Raw genomic sequence first — 13,973 nt, 5'->3', positions numbered from 1 at the left:
GCAGCGCGGGTGGAACAATGAAATGAAAAGGAGTGATGAGCTGGAGGGGGCTATTGTGAGAAACACAGGAGCTCCTTATTAAGTGTCCACCACCTAATGAAAGACCATGATGGAAAATTTCACTGCCTGAAATTTCTCCTCTAAATACTCGAGGGTCGTAACTCAAGCCTTTCAGTCAGAGAACTAAAATATTGCTAAAATATTTTTGGAATGAAAGCTACTCGTATTCATGACTGGATCCTCACTCTTCATTTCTTACATATCGAAATACCTAATCCACGAAGGAAAATTTGTACAATTAGTTCATTTTAAAGGCAGCATTTTATTCTTATGTGGTTATGAGAAAGACAATTTTGCTTAAATTAAAAAGATGCTATGCAGTTTCCTTGCCTCTAATGCATCTTCTAGTAGATTAAAAAGCAACCTTGCAAAGGCTAAGATGTATATTTTATGAGAGAACTGTCATTCAGAACTTAAACTGTGATTCCACTGCTTTTCCATAGAAGAGCAGTTCAACTGAAATCAAAGGGCAACACAGGCATGAGAGGGTTTGCACCCCGTTTGCAGATCTGAATTCTGTGGTGCAAAATCTGATATTAAACTCTGCTTTCCCACTTCCAACAACAACTTTGTTCTACTATGTTCATTTAACTTTCTGATTAGCATTTGTCCTCCTGATCTCCATTTAAGAGATAGCTCAGAAACACCACTGACTTAAAGCAGATGATGCAGAGTGTTTCCTCCTGTTCTATTTCAGTAGCTTGTTTATGTGGACTGAAAGCAGAAGGATGGTTCCCAAGTTTGGGTGTACAAAGGAGGAGGATGACAGGAGAAGCACTGTGAGCAAGAAGATGAGGGCTATTATGTGTTCTTTATTTGTAAATAGAGGTCTCCAAGTAAATCCTGGTTAAAAAAGGAATGGCACGGTAATGGCACCTTAATAAAGACTGATTTCTCAGAAAAGTTGCTTGCTTCTCAAAATCAGCTGAATAGGTAACGCAACAGAAGTGTTACATTTGGAAGCAGAGGTGCCTGGAAGGTCCCGATGTGTATCTGCCTGGTAGGAGGCAGAGTTCCTACTTTGGCCTCTACAGGACCCCATAAGTCAAATGCTGGCACATGTGTGAGGCCCCTTTTCATACCTTTGATCCCTGCATAAAGGCAACAGCAGAGTAAGAGGGCTGGCATTGTGCGAGTTGCGCACTGCTGTCAGTCCTGGCTCCTTCAAATGGCCTCTGTACACTTGGTATGACAGGTGGCCTACATGGAGTGAGGGAGGATTAGGTTCCTTCTGTGCCCTCTAAATGACTGGCATAGATTACTGGCTCCTACAAAGGGATTTAAACATACCTTTCTGAACAAAAAGAAGTATATAAATATGCATGTAACTGGATGCTCAATTTGTATAAGTAATTGCTCTGGTTATATTTGTAGATGAGGCAAACGTGTACAGAAATGGCAAGCTAGACATAAGTTTTTTTTGTGAGCAAAACTGACTTACATGATGTGAAAATGAACACAATGAAATTATCCACACAATTTAATAACAATAACTTGAGATTGATATACATTTTTGCCCTCAATTTTGCTGAATTCTCTTCCTTTTCTAATTAACTAGCTATGTGAACAGAACACTAAGGAAAGGAAAAAATAGAAAGGTTTTAGTTCTGAATCTCCTAATGATTGCTTGCGCTTTAAGAGAAACTAACAAATACTCATTTGGGTGAGGTTTTCTTTTGGTTTGTTTGTTTTTAAAGTACCCTAAGTAAGTTCCTGCATTCCCAAACATCAAGGCACAGAGTTAACAAGAGAACAAACTGCATCACTGATGTACTACTAGTATTTCTAATGTTTGTGCTGTTTTCCTCCAAACATTTGGTTTCTTTCATTAGCCCAATGGCCACAACCTTTTCCATCTCAGAGCATAGCATATCATGACAATTACCAATAAAAATAGCAAAATAGCAACTAGTTTTTTTTCGTTATTATTTTTATGAAAACATAAATTATCATTGACACTACTTTTCCCAGTCTGGGTTATTTTGCACTGTCCCTAATATTTCCATAGGTGTCAATATATCCCCATGTGCTGCGGTAGAAGTGAGCACTGGGAGTTTCTTGTGACTGTGCACGCGCCAAATCCTAAAAGAGCATTTTGAGAAATGGAGCCTTATGCTGAATGCTTTCTTAAACAGGTTAAAAACAAAAGATGACATTTATTTTTGGATGGAGTTTTTCACCATTCTCTGAAAAGATTAATGAACAGAAGGGTAGATAGTGATACTGAACAAGTAAGCATACTGCAAGTCTGAGTCCACATTTCCCATTCCAGCCCTGAGAAGATGAAGAATGCCATCTGCTGAGCGTGTGTTCTTATGTCCCATAACTCAACATCTAAGTTGCCTATCGATACTACAATTATTAGAACTAACCTTCTCCTCAAAATGACCAAGGATGTTCTCCTTCTTTCTTAATCGTTTACTTTTAATTTTTATATTTCTTTCTCGTCCCATCTCTAAAACATTCTGCTCAGCACTCTATTTTCTCCTAATATCTCCTTTGTCAAATTACAAAATTAATTTCTTCTTATTTCGCTATGAAAGAACATATTTTCCACTCTTTGCCAGATATTCATCATAGAATCAACGACGAAAAATTCTGATGAATTCATGCACAAACTTTAAAAAAGCAACCCAAACCCAAACAACAGCCTTTTGGTCTCTCAACCCCTTCTCCTCATGATCCACCAAATGATTAGTAGTCTAGTTGCCAAGACCCCAACAATGAGGTGTTCAAACAGAGGCATGGAGGCAGAATGCAGTCATCTAACAAAGTGCAATTCTGTGTGTTTTTGAAACTATATGAAATTAGAGGGTTGCATTTTGGAGTACCTCTAAGTCTTCTATCACTGCAAGGAATTGAATTTCAAGCACAGACTAACATTTTTAGAAGTATGCAGTCCTGGGCCTACTGTGATCCTCCTTGAGATCTTCCCATACCTGCAGCTTCATGACAAGGAAAGACAGGAGGAGATAGAACTGTTTAAAGAATTTATAGCAACCATACAGTCTAGTATATCTGGGGTTCATCTATGTTTGTAATTGTATTTATGTAACATCATTACCACAATTTCAGTTATTCCTGTGCTTGGCAAATAAGATTATCTTAGAATCACACCGAAATCTGTGAGAACACAGACACTTTTAAGAGAGCAAAGGAAACTTTTGACAGAGATACTGACAGCATTTGTGCTTTTCAAAAGAAAAGTATTTTACTCTGATGAAAATATTCTAAAAGTTGCATTTGACTTTTATGCGTAAAATAGCTTCTACAGCAATCCTTTCAGTTATTATTCACACCACACGAACACCACATAATCAATGGCAAATCAAACAGAAGTTTAGCAAGCAAGGACTTAAAAAAGCAAGGTTGGGTTCTATGGTAAAAATGATGCTTTTCCTTGTTGCTTATCCTCTGCAGTTGAGCACTCTGTCCAAATGATGGAAGTACTCCTACAAAAGAGTACCTAGGTTACAATCCTCACTCTTCCACAACTGAAAAAGTGCACTGAGAATAACCTTTCTAAGCTTTGCTTTGAGAGTTATTCGTTGCTTAAGGGAAATAAAATGCCCTCTGAGGTTTGTAGTGGCTGTTTAAGGACTGTGTGCAAAGCTGTAATGAATCTCTGTAGGAAAGCAAAATGTCAACAAAAAAAGTGTGAGCTAACAAAAGCACCTTTTTTGGAATTATTATTAACAATGGCAAAGAAAGAAAAAAAAGAAAGGTTGTACTTACAGGAACGTCAACATATTTTGCAGCTGCTTTCACCTTCAGAAAATGAAAAATAAAACAACACACAGTAAGGGCTTACTGCTACAGATTGTGCACAAGTTTAGAATTATGCACAGAATGAACAAAGCCGCTGTAAATTCAAACACCTACCGTGAACGAAACTAAAGATGAGAAGAAAGTGCCTTCGTCATACCTTGACAATTTGGACAGCACACCTTCTAACACTGAAACAACCTGGAGGAGAAGCACAGAGCGAAAGCCAAATGCGCAATGTGAGAAGTAAATATTTTGAATGAGAAAGCGAGGTTTTTTTCCTCAGACTTCTATTGTTCAACATGGCAAACCGCCAATTTGATCATTTTTCTGCTCACAAAATGCTGAAATCATGGAAGGCATTCATTTTTCCAGCTCACTTTCTCACCATACCGGTAGATATCACTGTTTAACCGCTACGGAAACAGAAACCAACTGACATTTTCTCTCAAGGCAAGCCTGTTACACACACCTCTTTGCTTTCCTTGCACTTCATGGTCAAACACAGGAGTGTGTATGTCCAACATGAATTCTGGGTAGGAAATGTTATTTTCTAGGACCTCAGTTTCTAGCATCACAGCTTCAGAGATGATGGCATGCAATTATTAAAGCCTTTTATTTCAACACCATGTTCCTCTTATCTTTGTTACTGTAAATAATCCCAACACCAGTTTCATCCAGCAGAATCATAGCACTAGTATTTTATGTCAGCTCATCTCCAGTAACCGCAACAGCTCCTGCATGGCCAACATGGGGCATGAGAACATAGGCCCTATGTCTCTGCTACGGCAGGGTCCTTTCCCCACTTGTGACTCTCAAGTGGCATGCAAAGGCCATATTGCCAGAATTTGTATCTGACTCCAAAAATCACTCATTCATAATATTCACTGGATTAATTGCAGCCTTAATATTTAAACTGCCTAAACTAGCCACAAAACATTTTCCTCTGTGACATAAATCCCTTACAATGTATCTGCCAGCCATTGTATGCATTCACATTTATTTTACACGTACAAATTGCCTTCCAGTTTGTATAAAGATTGTTTTAAAAGTCATCCCTTGCTCCAATACAGTCATTCCAACAACCATGAGTATCATTTTATGAGTGTGAGGACAGAAGAAAATTCCATCTGGCATGCTGTTAATGGGCACTGTAACAGTGTCACAACAGTGTCACCTCCAGAGGAACTGAGATCATCACTTTACAATAAGCCCTGCTCTTAACAGTTCAAGGAGCAGGAGCAAGTGCAAGCCTACATTTGTCATTTATCAATCTAACCCGTCATATTACAGCGATTAATTAAGACACTAGTATGTCAGAGCTGATCAAGGAATTAAACCACTTCATGAGCTACCAGAGAGAATGTGGCTGTTCCTGCACTCCATGCACAGTTTAATTAGAGTCCCCTTATTAGATCAAATGCCATCTCTCTGCCTTGCTGTTCTGTGCCTGCAGAAGCTGCTGCTCATGCGCTGCAGACTCCCATAATCATTTTATGGGAGTGGAAGGATGCTTTCTGCCCAAGAGTGTTCAGACACATTCTGCAAATATCCACTATGGAAGGGGCTATTGTTACAAAAAACATCATGTACACATTGCCAACAAAGGTTCCAACACAAGTGGGATAGAAATGGTTCCAATACAAGTGGAGCACAAAAAGATCAGGAATTAAAATACCACAGTGTCAAGGATGTCCATTTAAATGGAAGGCATAGTTATGAAGCTGGAAACTTCTTTTCTGAGCTCTCACTGTACAGACCTGTGAAGCTCTAAGAGCATCAGATTCTCTGAACTGGTTACTCTGAGACACACTGTGCTTTGTTCCACTGTTTAGTGCTGTTCTCTTATTTGTTAAATGCTTTTAGCTCAGGAAGTCTTAGGCATGAAAGCCACAGTTTCATCTTTTCTAAGTAGAATCTCATTGAAGTGTTCTTTTCATTTTCTTACATTACTTGCAGCTAAAAACAAATATTGAAACACTTACTCCACTGGAACATAATATCAAGGCAAATAATACAGAGGCAAAGGCTAAACAGTAATGAAAATATATTAGCTGAAAAATAATGAACATGCAGGGATATTATGCACACTGATGTGCATTTTTCCCAGCCAAAACTGAGAGTGAAGCATCAGCCTTACTCTGCACCGTTAGAAGCTTTCTACCTTGGAACAGGAACAATCAGGATATCACTGGCAGTATGACACAGAATATTTGCTTCTTGTTCTGAGATTTCAAGCTCTTGAAAAAGTGTATGTGATAACTAATAATGTATATCCCTCTTCACTGATGGCAATTGTAATGTAGAATTTGTATCTATATGCAGAATGAATGTGATTATTTTCATCTTTCAATAATATCAGATACATTAAAAAACATTTCAAGGATTGACTTCTAACACTGTGATTTTCTTGCACTTAATTTCCTCCTCTACATCTTCAGTAATTCTACAAAACCTGACAGGCTGCATATAAATCTCAGCGCTGCCGACGTGAACAATGTGGTGTTGTGTTTACTTTAATATAACACTTCACAGAAAACAGTTTTACATTTTTTACACATTTGTCAACCGTGCTTAAACTTCTATAACAATCCTACGAAAACTCCCTCTCCAACTCATGTGCAAGCAGGAGAAGGTCACTCCGAAAAGAGATTCTTGCTCCCTCTCACCCCCTGCCAGCAAGCTGTAACAAACAAAAACAAAGGCATAAGGAAAATACGAGCACAGTCTTAATTTTTCCCTCTAACTCACAACTTGTAAATGCAAGGTTAATTTCTCCACTGAAAATAAGATACTTCTGCGTAGTTTGCAATACACAGACAGCAAAACATCTTATGAAATGTTCATGTTCTCCAGTCATTATCTGCCACGTCCTTCAGAATGAAAGCCTTTTCTTCCACATTAAGCACTTAAGACTTTTACTGGAGTGCTACAGTAACACAAGATGTTATTTAAATTTTCTTCAAATATTCAAGTATTTCTATCATGTCAAAACACGTTTCCTTTTGAAATGAAAAAATCCCGCAAAGGCAATTTCAGGAAATAACAGCTTATAATATACTTTTAAATTAAATGGTTTGTGAAGCAAAATCTCATTAAAAAGTTACATTCTGGATGTTCAGCTTTAAATACAGAATTATTTTAATATTATCTGATGATGGAGAGAAAGTTTTCATTAAACAAAAAGTAAAGCACGGTATTATCTGGGACAATACTGTCATATTCAGGTCTTACTGGTTCTATCTGGTTAGCAGTTGCACAGACATTTTTCAATGAACAGTTAATAAAACTTCATTTTGTAAACGTGATATTATTTGGATGACAATGTGTTACAAATTGCGTCTCTGTTCCCTCCCCTTCCAACTCGCTGTGTATTGCAAACCTGTACGATGACACTTCAAGACACTTCAGAAGTTCAGCAATTAGAAATATCTTTTCTAAGTCATTAAAATCTAAATTGTTTTACCTTTGAAACAAGGAGTGAAATAATTTCTTTCACAGTCTCTTCAACCAAGTCATCTATTTTTGAATGGTATTGTTGCTGTTTTTCAAAAGACAAAGAAGTATTAGCATGTACACGAACACACACTTCTGTCTTAAGTCATAAACGGTGCGAAGCTGATAACACTGCCAGATCAGATTTACTTAAAATTATCATTTCGAACATCAGAAGAACAAACCCTTGAAAACGATCCACCCAATCAACACTTTCTTACGTTGTGTGTTGAAAATTTTCCCATGTATACCGTTGAGTTAAGCAGCTAATGGGGTTATTATTTAGATGAATTGAGTTCTTATTCTTATTCAGGCGAAGGAATGTGAAGGATACTTTTTGTCTTCCCCTATATAATTAAGGTGGCCGTGTATTTTTTTCTAAAGGGTTGGTTTAGCTGCAGAAGCAAAAAGACTAGAATAAGATTTAATTAATAGAGCATTTCATGTCTGACAACTCTCATTCATAAGTTATTTTAAATGTCCTCTGGAAATGAAACGAACTTCAATTGTTCATCCTAAAAGAGCCTTTCTGTTAGCACAGCGAGCTGCAGTTTATACAAGTCTTACAATATGCTCAAGCAAGGGCAAAATTAAAATTTCATCAACAAAGCAGAATAGATGGTAACAAATTAATAGGCCATAAAAGGCATAATAAAACAGACTTCATTTTCCATAGTCCCTTTCTTTCGTTTTTTCATACAGGAGGTGCCTTTAAGTAAACGCTTTTAAAATAAATCTGAAAGACTTTTAGATAATACCACAGAGTTCCCTGCTGAAATTAACAGAAACTAGGGATCCCATTTTTTCAAGGAGGCACATCAATTTAAACAGTAATTCTTCCTTTAGAAACATTTATCTGACAGCAAAGATTGTCCCCAATAGCCACTTCACAGAAAATGTGACTTGTAAAGACTAACCCTGCCTTCATAGTTCAAGGCTACTTGGAACAGCTAACAGCATAATGCTCGGAGTAAAAGTACTGGGGTCAGTACAAACATTAGCCTAACTTAGCAGCTGCTAGATGAATAGTTTGCAGAGTTTTTAAAAGCTATTTTTCATCCGCCTTAGAGTTGCCATACAAATCAAAACATTAAATCCGTTCAGCTTAATAGGTTCAGGAATCATTTTCTAAACAGTACATCTCCTAAAACTGCATTTAAACTAAGAGAGAACAAATCTATGGAATGTGTTTATCCATGCACATTTATCTGTTCCATGTACCAACTACTGTTCCCGATGTGCGATAAGTTTTGCTTTTAACATCTTCTCCGCAGTTTAAAAATAGCTGGAAATCACGAATGAAGATCTCAGACAATATTAGCTCAGAAGACTAAAAAAATGTATTAAATACATCAAAGATGTATTAAATACATCCATGCTTCCATTGTATTTAACTTCATTATGGGACCAGAAAAATTAAGTAACAATTTGAACTATTCAAAAATAATCAAAAGCTTCCAAAATTATGAAGTTTCCTAATAAACAAGACTTGAATTTTTAAAAAAATCTGAGTTTCATATCTTTTTCTCTTTTCTTTCTTTCTTTCTTTCTTTCTTTCTTTCTTTCTTTCTTTCTTTCTTTCTTTCTTTCTTTCTTTCTTTCTTTCTTTCTTTCTTTCTTTCTTTCTTTCTTTCTTTCTTTCTTTCTTTCTTTCTTTCTTTCTTTCTTTCTGCCTTTCTGCCTTTCTGCCTTTCTGCCTTTCTGCCTTTCTTTCTTTCTGCCTTTCTGCCTTTCTGCCTTTCTTTCTTTCTTTCTGCCTTTCTTTCTTTCTTTCTTTCTGCCTTTCTTTCTTTCTTTCTTTCTTTCTTTCTTTCTTTCTTTCTGCCTTTCTTTCTTTCTTTCTTTCTTTCTTTCTTTCTTTCTTTCTTTCTTTCTTTCTTTCTTTCTTTCTTTCTTTCTTTCTTTCTTTCTTTCTTTCTTTCTTTCTTTCTTTCTTTCCTTCTTTCCTTCTTTCCTTCTTTCCTTCTTTCCTTCTTTCCTTTCTTCCTTTCTTCCTTTCTTCCTTTCTTCCTTTCTTTCTTTTTATTATTTTTTTTATTTTTATTTTTTTTTAACTTTTTAAATCCCAGTCCTCCCAGTGTCAACTTCCAGCTATACAGGCACCCTTGACAAAACAAAACTTCAGCTCCTCATGGAAGATTAACAGACTTCAGGTGACTGCCTTCAGGAAGATGGCAAATACTGTAGAATTCACTATGGAGTTCCGTGAGCTGACATGGTTATATGCACAACCCCAAAACCAGAAATGGAAGGACTGCTTTTTCTACTTCTGCCATGATTGCTCAGTCAAGCAACTTCACCTTTTTCCCAAATTTATTTATTTATGGATGGTTGTGTCCTTATATTCTTCTGCTGGCTGGTGTGATCACAGGAGAGATCATGGAGTCTGAATCTAGACAATTCCCATAGCTAAATCATTTGAACACATATTGTGGGGTCTTTCAGCATGACCCCAAAATCTCTGGAGGATCTTGGGATAATGTAAAATGTAGCTCTACCCTTAAGTTACTGACGTAAAATATGGACAGCTGCACCTACAGGAAGTACATGAGAGAAAACAATGCTTAGCGATAAAGCATGTAATGAGATGTAATCAAAAAGGACTTTCTGTTGAGAACAACAGTTTAGTCCCTGTTTCTCTCATTTGTTTTAAAGTTGGATGGCTCAGAGTTTGGAATATGAATTCTATGTATGTGACCATCTGAACCAAAACTGTTACTATCAACATTACAATGCTACCTGCATATTAAATTACTTCTTTACTTCTGTTATCTAATCAGCCATAATTCTCTACTACTTATGCAGTTAAATTACCTTGATCTTTGAATTTTATGAACTAAAAGCGCTTTAGAAACAAAGCTCATCAAATTAAAGTCCAATTTTCTCTGTTTTGTTTTTTCCTTATTTTTCCCTATCAATATTCACAGTACTGGCTGTGGCATATACCAGTGAGAAGACACATCACTCATTTTTCCACAAATGGAAAAGCAATCTCTCTCTTATTAAATAAGCGTGATGGGGGGCTGGAATTCTGAACTAAAATAGCTTCTACAAATATTCTGCTATAAAGCACTGACAAGTATAGATCAGTGGTGTCTATTCCATTCAAACCACCCAGTTACACAAGCCAGCAAATAAGCTCCTGCTCATGCCTTACTACTTGTCAACGTAAATGGCCCTAGAACTATTCTGTAAAGAGTTTTGCCTCCAGCCGTATTTCCTGTGTGATTCTTGCTTGTCTATCATACTCAAAAAAAAAAAAAAATTAAAAAAAAAAAATATTGCTGCAGTACTGCAGTTTCTAGATTGTAAATTTTTAAGTAAATAGGCGGCAAAGTATTTATTGCAAACAACAAATGCTAAATGCTTAAGAACTCTGGATGATTGTTGCGTGGTTGCATGAAAGAAAATGTTTCCCATGCTGCTTCTATTCATTTCATTCAGGATACACGGACTATAAAGGAACAGTGCCTTCTGGTTCAGAAATGTCACAGTTTTGTAATTTCTGCTATTGGTATTCCACATCATAACATCATGTGGAGCACAGAGAAGAAGAACTACACATCCCAGAGGACCTCACGGTCGGAGAGGGAAATACATCATGGAAGTGATGATGGTTCTCTCTCTGACTGTCTGGCAGTGGGTGTGGGTGTGCTTCCAAGCCGTGGCACCTTCAATTTCAAAGTAGGCTTCTCGGTGTTCAGAAACCTCTCTCTCTCTTATTTTACTTGATTTATTAGCCTCAATTTCAATTAGATTGTATTACATTATCTTGCATTCTGATATCATAGTTAGTAAAATAAGATTTCCTCCTTAGATTGTTGCTGCTGCTCTGTTTCCTTGAGCCCAGCTCCCATCTCTGCACCTCTTCCCCTTTTCCCTTACCATTTTTGTGGTCAGGGAGCCCACAGGCCTACTGCCCCCCTGTCACGGACAAAGATTGAACTAGATAACTCCGTGACAAGGAAGGACATGGGATCCTATTCAGCATGCAGTTACTGAAGATTACATAAATTGACAGTAAGAAGCTGGACAGGCAACTGCTTGAGAAATAGTAGCTACTGGCATGTCATTTGGCTGTCTCACTGCATCCTTCTGCTTTTCTCCATAACTTACCACTCTGCTTGGCTATGAATAAGGCTACAGGCACTGTAGTTCATCTGAGACAATGTGCTTCTCCTTTGGACATGCCTCTTAAACCCTCCTAAGTTAGCTGTCAACCAATGCCAAAGGCATTCAGCAAGCTGTGTAATCTTCAAACACAATGTATTACTACTACTGCCTATTGACTTAAGCTTTTCTCAAGTTTTAAGGTGATATACCACAGGCAAGGAGCAAGGGCTTTCTGAATGTTAAGACTTAAAGACTCCTTATAAGAGCGGACTTCTTAACTGGAGAACAGTTGGGAAAACGGTAAGCACTGTATAAACTAACATAGGAAAACCAGAAGACTCAATCAAATTTAAACTCAAAACTCATGGTGCTGCTACAGATAACCATGACCATTATTACATGATAAATAAAAATTCCTCCCTATCTGACAGCAAAAGGTGAAAAATTCCTTGTCTGACTCTAACTGAATAAAGCATACAAGTGCTTACAGCTCTGTATAAGAAAGGAAAAGATTATGTAACATTCAGGGAGATGGTTAAGTCTAATACCTCATAAAATAACATCTTCCATCACTTGCAGTATCAGTTTTAGGAACTGTCAGATGGATATTCAGTTGAGTTTTAGGTGAACAAACAGCCTTTTAATCATTATTTTACTGAGGCCTTATGAAAAACTTCTCTTGACTTGCATAAAATATCATGTCTGAGATTAAAATGACGCTGAAGAACTAAAGAAAGAAAGCTAATATGGAAAGGGACCAAGTGGCTGAGTTGGAGCATCTGGAAATGCCAGAGCTTCTATAGAAGAGCAAGAAATAGAACAGGTTATGCCATGAGATGCACTTCTGACTTCTTTGGCAAACGGGCAGATTCCAGAAGTATCTCACTCAAGAAACCTTCAAGTGTTTCAAACAACTGTGATGTAAGCTACAAGTGGCAGAAAGACTTATTTTTTCTTACTCTTTCTTATTCTGAAACAGCCTTGTAAGCAGAACAAACTGATAATCCAAAATTTATGAGGAAGCTTTTCCCATTACACAGTAAATTCTGATATGTGAAGAACTTGAGATTTCTTTCTTTGGTTGATTAGATGAGCTGGAACAAATGTTAATTTGGGGACTTCAAAATAAGTACCTATTTCATCACACTGTTCTTGCATAGCAAAGAAAGCACTGGAAGCATTTGGAGACACGGTCAGATCTTGTGGGGAATAAAGGCTGAATTGCTATTTGGGGAAATTGCTATTTGCTGAAAATAAATAATAGAGCTTAAAAATGTAGAGAATGAGATTTCAGAAGGTCTGCAGTCCAAGAGGTAGCTGTGAATGCTGAACTTTTAACTCTGAAGGAGCCTAGCTGACAATGCAGGAGGCATCATCAAGAGCATGTGGGAGGAATGGTGTGACCATGGGAAATGAGGCTGTACAGTCTTTTTGAGGTCTTCATGGAGGTACTGGTGTTGACCTTCCCTAAGCAAGGGTGTGCACATGTGTGCAGGTACTGCTCAGACACTAAGTAAAAGGCAGCATCCCCTAAGGCAAACAGTTGCTAGTTGTAGTAACTTCTGATGAGCGTGAAACAAGTTGATTATTGCTATTTTGCTTCACTGAGAGGTGAAAGACCCCAAAGCTTTGTGACCTAGTAAGGCATGACACTGGGATTGAAAAAGAATGAAGAATTCAATGAGAATCTTCTTACAAAGGTGAATGAAGAAAGAAGAATTTAGAAGCTGGTAATCCAGCAAGGTCAGTTTGTAAGGAAATTCCTAAGGCTGGGCTAGCACATTAATAAACAAACAAACACAAAACCATTGTTTCAACTTAGAATCCAAAATGGCAGCTACAAACTAAAGAAAGAATGTAGGTTAAAAAAACAGTGAAAAAAAAAGCACTTACCCATTGACTAGCAAACTGGTTCACGTCATGGAAAACCAAAAGGGAAAATAAAGATGACAGGGTAGAACAGGAAAATGATGAATGTCTCATTGAATTGAGGAAAAAAAAAAGACAATTACATTGAATACACTAACTCAAATAGATGAGTCAACAAAATAAAAAGCATGGTACAGAAATGGAAAAATCAAGAGAAACAATATGACCAAATAAAATAAATGTAAAGCTACCCAAAGCAGACATATATATATATATATATATATATATAAAATTTTTTTTTCCCCACATTCTGACACATGTTCTTACTATCTCTCCAAAACCAAATTACACCAACGCATTAGTACTAACGCAGAACAAGAACAGCTTTAATTCGATGCTGGCAATGTCACCAGCCTACATAGCATGCCCTTTTTCACTCTGCACATTATTCCTGCTGAGAGTGACAAGATGGGAAGTACAGCAGTCAGTGAAAGTCTGTATTTCCTTTAAAAACACATCAGTGCTCCAGCTTTAGGGAATCTACCATCCCGGTAGTAGACTAGTACCAAAATTGTCCCTGACCTTCACAATTAAATAAGAAAATCCCATTAAATTAGCTGATTATTTCTTTCCTCTATTTTCAGCATGGTCACAGGCATGAATGCGAAGTA

The 13,973-nt window shown here is 37.2% G+C and overlaps 1 protein-coding gene across 3 annotated transcripts in view; it reads right to left on the bottom strand.

Annotated features, from left to right (window-relative positions):
* Positions 1-13,973, bottom strand: part of CADPS2 (calcium dependent secretion activator 2) — a 283,917-nt gene that overhangs the window by 26,859 nt on the left and 243,085 nt on the right. For all 3 annotated transcript variants that reach the window (XM_072335394.1, XM_072335402.1, XM_072335413.1), the window contains 3 exons: positions 7,292-7,366; positions 3,943-4,026; positions 3,796-3,828 (listed from right to left, as the gene is read on the bottom strand). In XM_072335394.1, the coding sequence (XP_072191495.1) occupies positions 3,796-3,828; positions 3,943-4,026; positions 7,292-7,366 (192 nt within the window). The remainder of the gene's footprint in view (positions 1-3,795; positions 3,829-3,942; positions 4,027-7,291; positions 7,367-13,973) is intronic.

The sequence above is a fragment of the Excalfactoria chinensis genome, chromosome 1, assembly GCF_039878825.1.
Source record: "Excalfactoria chinensis isolate bCotChi1 chromosome 1, bCotChi1.hap2, whole genome shotgun sequence".
In the NCBI taxonomy this organism is placed as follows: Eukaryota; Metazoa; Chordata; class Aves; order Galliformes; family Phasianidae; genus Excalfactoria; species Excalfactoria chinensis.
Note: the sequence above shows the minus strand (reverse complement) of the source record. Positions and strands in the feature narration are given on the sequence as shown.